This window comes from Triticum urartu, chromosome 4A, assembly GCF_056163025.1.
Source record: "Triticum urartu cultivar PI428250 chromosome 4A, HENAU_Tu73, whole genome shotgun sequence".
In the NCBI taxonomy this organism is placed as follows: domain Eukaryota; kingdom Viridiplantae; phylum Streptophyta; class Magnoliopsida; order Poales; family Poaceae; genus Triticum; species Triticum urartu.
Genome location: NC_141876.1, coordinates 580,907,083 through 580,913,236, shown reverse-complemented (window position 1 = coordinate 580,913,236; position 6,154 = coordinate 580,907,083). Strand labels below are relative to the sequence as shown.

General features: G+C 44.1%; 1 protein-coding gene across 1 annotated transcript; it reads right to left on the bottom strand.

The window, feature by feature from the left end:
• Positions 1–1,251: 1,251 nt before the first annotated feature.
• On the bottom strand, positions 1,252–5,229 carry LOC125552954 (uncharacterized). The gene is made up of 6 exons (XM_048716677.2): positions 4,869–5,229; positions 3,839–3,912; positions 2,741–2,890; positions 2,345–2,630; positions 2,000–2,233; positions 1,252–1,843 (listed from the first exon to the last, which is right to left on the bottom strand). The coding sequence occupies exons 1-6, from the start codon at positions 5,019–5,021 to the stop codon at positions 1,520–1,522; spliced, it is 1,221 nt and encodes a 406-aa protein (XP_048572634.1). The 5' UTR covers positions 5,022–5,229; the 3' UTR covers positions 1,252–1,519.
• Between the last annotated feature and the right edge of the window lie 925 nt (positions 5,230–6,154).

The window sequence follows — 6,154 nt, the reverse complement described above, 5'->3', positions numbered from 1 at the left end:
TTTTGGAAAGTCTCCTTTTGGTTGCCCAAAAGCTCATCAAGTTTTTCCTTGCCTTGAATGCAAGAAAACTAAACCTTTCTCAAGCTGAGCCTTGATTCTAGTTGAAGACAGTAGCGGGCTTGTCGGTGACAAGTCTTGTGAGACCGACAACACCAACAACCTTGTCTTGGGTAAAATCATCATCAGAGGTGTACCTTCTCCATTGAGTGCTCTTACCCTCGTATCACTCTGGTAGGGTTTGCCATCTTTACAAGAAGAAGAAGAAGAAAAAGTGACTTGTATGAAATAAAAGCTGTCAAAGCCTTTTTATCTTTAGTGAGATACAAATCTGTCGAAGTACCGTTCAAAAAATAAATAAATAAACCGTTCAAAAAAATATGTCGAAGTTTTCTCTCTTTTCTGTCACTGGGGGACTCAACCTAATGCACACTATTCACTTTAATGTTCATTTATCTAAACTGGCCAATGATTAGACCAATAGAGCCGAGAGCAATGCATCTATAAATCATGATAGTCACTCTGCAAACATCACCACAAGGAACTATCCATCATATAGCAAAAAATGTCCTCCAGAATGTACTACAATTCGGTGGTCCAGAGACCACGATGTAATTTTTATTATGTATTTATGTTTGGAGTGTTTTGTACTCCCTCCGTCTCAAAATATAAAAACGTTTTTAACACTACACTAGTGTCAAAAATGTTCTTATATTTTGAGACAGAGGGAGTACTTCTGATGAACCTTTTATAATAGATCTGATATATAGTTCAGTAGATCGAGAATGACGCTGATAACTTTTGAGAGCTTGTTGTTAGGTTCCTCGACTGATTCCCAGGTTGAAGATGATTATAAGGATGATAAAGTGGTGCAACCAAAGGAGCAGAGCTCTGCTCAAACTGACCATAACGTGGAAGCAGTTGGTGCAAATGATAGCACTGCTGTATAACACCAATAATCCGGATGATTTAGCCATCTTTTGAACGTGTGACCATAAATCATGTTGTATTTGTATATTTATAGTGTTTTTGAGCTATAGGCAGAAAGCTGTATTCAATCACCCTGTTTCTTAAAGTATTTGTATATAGAAAACCAAAGTGTTCCCAGTTCAAAGTTCGTTCCTTACACGGCTACTGACGGTCGCCTTTAGCAAGGCAACTTCTCATACATGTCTAGGTTCAGCAAACCATATCTTGTCATGTCTATGAAGCAAAAGAAAGATACCCAGCGACAGTATTCTCTCCCAAAACTGCTATCAGCAAACTATTAGTATGGTATTCATAGTCTCATGTCACAGCAGTTCACCTTGAGCTCACAACATTGTACACGGTTAGTCAAAGAGTAGGGTGAGAGAGGCCGTGGGACAGCTGCAGTGCAGTCATGAATAAACCCCCCTTCTTCAATGGGGAAAGACTGGAACCGGAAGTAGTACACACACATTTTTACAGCGTTATCTATGACAAAATGGAAGGTCACAATTTCCCCCAGTCGCTACCGAGACACATTGGCTGTCGCACCTGGTCATTGTTTTCTTACATCAGAGATCGCAGGAACCTTGGCGGGGTAGCTAGACAAGTCCACGTCGAGCAGGTCTGTGAGGTCGTACATTCCTCCAGGCGGGTCCACTTTGTTCCTGATCGGAGTGGTCATCGATTCGTCCTGGTCTACGTGGTTGGATGACACGCTTGAGGTCACTGGACTATTATTTGAGGGCGGCATCACGATGATGCCAGCCAACTCCACATCCCGGACACTTGGCACGGCGCTCCCTGAAGGAAACTTTGTTGGTGCACTCTCTCCCTCATTGTGGTTGTACAGCACATATTCGTTGTAGGTAGGAGCAAACTGCATGAGAATGGAGCCGATTAGACCAAGATACGGGCAAGGCACAGTAAACAAGAATGTAGTTTCCTTCAGCAAACAAGAATGGAGCCGATTTGATCGAGAAGTTAAGACAGTGAGCGCCAGATACAGGGAATAGGCGTCTAAGATCCTGGTTACCTGGTGGACAGTGTCGTGGTAGAAATCATTGAATTTTAAAGCATGAAGAAGGCTTTCCCTGAAACCACCCGAAGGGCGAGCATTTGCACCTGCATACTCCTTGTAGGGAAAGGCAAACAGGTGCCCAATGGCTGCTATGAGCATCTCAACGCACAATACATAGTTCTGGAGATCAGCAGCCTTTTCAGCATTCTTGATAAATCGAGACTTGGCAGCAAGGAACACCAGGACACCCTACAATGCCAAAAAATTCAAATTATTATGACCATATGTGAGGATTAAAACAGTTGGCAACCTATCATAGCATCGAAGAGGGGAAAACATGGGTTGATGTTTTGTATTTACCTGCCAGTATGTGAGAAACACAACTGATTTGATTATAATAAACTTTGGGACAGGATTATATGGCCGGAGTAGATCTCTGCATGCCGCATAGAACAATGCAAGAGCATATAACGCCATCGAGTATGAGATTGTGTAAATAATAGTGATGTATAAATAGGATTGGTTGACACTGAAGTTTCCATCTTCATATTTTCCTTTAGCATAAAGTATGAAGGTAATAACCACCAAGATAGGCTTAAGAATAACAAACTGCAAACAACCTTGTTTGCATCTCCGTATAAAACGCCTGTTTAAGTGACATAATAGATCAGTTAGACTTCATGAAGGATGTTGCAACATGCCAATGTATAATTGTCATATGATAGCAACTTATTATGCAGAAGGACACATACGCACCCATCTAGAGGAATAGCTGGGAAACAGCAAGTCATCAGAAACCACGATGGTTTCAGTGTTCGGCCATTCAAACTCACCACCACAGCCCCAGGTCCTCCCACCCATGCCAAGCAGAGTGAAAAGAAATTGTAGATGACCCAAGCATCATAGCTGAAACATTATGGTAAAGGAAAATTTAGCATAGGATGGATATACACTCATGCAATTCTTAGTTTAGGTACTTGTGAAGACTATTAGATTAGAAACAAACAGACAAACCAGCACATGGGCAACAATCAGCAAGATAAAATGTCACCTAAAGTTGGGATTATAATATGCTAACTCAGGCTAACCTGTTAAAGTGTGTAGCCAGCACACGCATGGAAAAGAAGAGAATAATACTTATGAAATGGCCAGCATTTCATAAATTACACACAACCACCTCTTCGGTCATTAGTCATTACACAATCAGAGTTGTTGAAACCACATGGGCAGCATGAATTTAGGCCATGGCAAAGTGGAAGCACATATTATCGTTTCATAACCTAGGATTATTAATTTGCAATTTGACACTAGAGAAGATCACTCATCACACACTCCCAGCTGGTTATTCTCTATCATGTTATACTTCCTAGGAAGACATTTAAAGCAAATGGATACATGAATCCTCTAAAACACCACATACGAATCTGTGATGCATACACCCATGGGGGTATGGCTGCAGTTGTCCACAAGGTATATAACGGATCCAACTATGTTCACTAGTTATGATCAGTGCTTAACCCATGAGCAGTCAGCAGACTGTTGATATTGATAGCATATCCAGTTGGATTTGATACTAGCTCGAGCCTATAGAAGTGCTTATAAATGTCACACAACATTACAAACTTATAATCTTGTGTACAGATCACAATTTGCAGACCATAAATTTAACATGGTAGCAGAAAAGGAAACGTTTGCATGTATTCCATTAAAGAGAACAAAAAAAAAAGCTTCCATTTGTTCTCCTCCCCCCTAAGACCATAGAAACACCAACAGGCTGAAACCATAATCTCACATTGAGCCCATCGATTAACATAATGGCACCAAAGAAGTTTGAACTGCAAGACAGCAACTTACATTTCTCGGATAGAGGTAAAATATATTGCATTGTCTGGTAGGATAAGGGAAATAAATGACATCACTGCATAGACCTGCAAAACAATGTGTCTTCAGAACTAATACGGTGGAGTGTTACTAGCATAAAAGGGATTACAGATAAACAAACAAATACAATTAGATACGAGGGTGAAATGTAAATGTGTGGCTCATGAATAATCTGCTAATAGACAGTCAAAAATGCTCAAACAGTTGTTTTACATCTTCATGGAAATTAAAGCATATTTGACATAAAAACAGTGTTATGGGCTTATGGCAGAAGGAAATGCGCTTAGAGAACCGTTGAAGAACCCAACGTTTCTATCAGAACTCTGCCACTCAGATGAATTAATTTGCTTATTCATGACAAATGACAACAGCAAAAGGCTGAACATTCATAATGATCAGCTCGCTCCAATATGACTAGCTTGCACATCTAGTCTGGAGTAAATTGGCAGGACAGTCGTACTGCTCCCAAGTTTCATAATGAGCTCAGATGGCAGGAGCATGTTGGTCAGGGAGCACTCCAAATCCAGATATTCCAACCACAGCCTCACTACCAGCGCGAATTCGCCTCACAACCCACCTTGGGCACCGATCAAAACCTAAGAGCGCCAGCAGATCCCAACTGCAGATCAACAAGGAAACCATGCTCTACCTAATGCGAGTAGTAGTACAACACATTGGGGTTAGGGATTCAGGGGCGGAAGCAGCCTCCCGGAGAACGCATCAATTAGCTCACAGTCAGCTCCTTAACTAGCAGTAAAATTAAGACTGCATTTGTGCTGTGATATTGTCCACCAACCCGCCCCGCTTGCATCCCTAATTTGGATTGAATCATAGGTCAGACCGACGCACGATCTCGCCGCGAATCCGCGGGGGCGGGCTCGCTTCCCAGCTCGCGGCCGGGTCGAATTCAGCCCCAGGAAAAAAATTGAGAAAAAAACAGGCGGCGGCAGCGACAGATCTGGCGCGAGGTGGAAGCTGCGCGCGTGGAAAAGGGGGAGCGTACCGGGACCATGAATATGATGCGGACGATGAAGCGCTGGAAGATGGGCTCGGCGTAGTGGAGCAGGTGGCGGTAGATGTGGCCGAGCGTGATGACGGTGGCCGCCGCGGCGCACAGCAGCGCCGCCGCCGTGTACGCCACCGCCGCCCAATCCATCGCGGCGAGGCCCCCACCACCACCGGACCGCGTCGGCGGCGAGCGAGACGCGAGGCGCGGCGGCCGCTCTGTCGCTCGCGAGCGCCCGCGCGCGGCGTCCGGTGCGGGTTTGGTCGGGGGCAGGGGCCGGGTGGTTAGGCTTTTTGGGCGTGCGAGCGAGGGAGGAAGGAAGGAGAAAGGGTTTTCTTTTTCCTGATGGTGCGAGGAAAAGGAGAGAGAAAGGGGTTAACAGTGCGAGCCCAGGTGTTGATGCCATCCATCGGCCTACGCGTCGCTTCGATTATTGCTGGTTGATGGTTGAATTTTTGCGCTGTTTTTGGGGATTTGGTTTGACTTTTGAAAATCTGGGGATTTGAACGGGGGCACGCGCTTCAGGCGGGCGGCCGCGGAATCGATGCTTCCCAAGCCTTTCCTTGCAAGTCTCCTCTGATTTTTCCTTGGTGGTGGTTTCTCTCTCACGTGGTGCTACTACCTTTGCCTTGCCTGCCTGCTTGCGTTTTTTCGTGGATCCACTTGGACTTTTGTTGCTTGATCTTCAATCCATTCATTACTTCCAAGATATCCATGTGATGTGCCGATTGACCATGTTGATGTGTTTGTTGAGTTAAGTAAAGTTTAGCCGAAACCGGGCATGTGTGTTTTCGAACGGTGCTGCAAGCTGCAGCCGGCAGTTGTGTCAACGTCCGAATATACTGGCCTCTTTTGGTTTGAAGGAATTTCACATGAATTCTGTAGGATAAGATTTTTATAGGAATTTTTTTTCAGAACCCTTTTGAGCGTGTTTGGTTGGGGTATTTAGAGCTTGGGAATAGGAATTAAAGTGGTACTAGACTTCAAATCTATTGTTTGGTTATGGGGATTGAAAATTCATAAGGAAATAGTCATGGCACTCGAGACTAAGGGAATTGTTTTAGTGAGCTAATCTTAACATTTCAACGTAATTTATATCAGCTTCCCGCAAGACCAGTGTACCAGACCAACAACCGTCGTCGATAAAGAGAAGCGCGGATTGGAAGGATCCAATCTATAGACACGCGAACTTAGCCGACGAAGATTGAATCGAAGCATATCCCTGGAAGGAAAGCATCGACCGAATCCCATGATATCCAACAGAAACATGCCTCCACATGCCC

What these genes read in the sequence shown, in the direction of transcription:
- LOC125552954 (XM_048716677.2), bottom strand. Translation starts at nt 5,021, where the DNA reads ATGGATTGGGCGGCGGTGGCGTACACGGCGGCGGCGCTGCTGTGCGCC. An exon ending in GCATCATATTCATGGTCCCG is followed by an intron (nt 3,913 to 4,868) that starts GTACGCTCCCCC and finishes ATTGTTTTGCAG; the next exon opens with GTCTATGCAGTGATGTCATT. An exon ending in TTTACCTCTATCCGAGAAAT is followed by an intron (nt 2,891 to 3,838) that starts GTAAGTTGCTGT and finishes ATAATGTTTCAG; the next exon opens with CTATGATGCTTGGGTCATCT.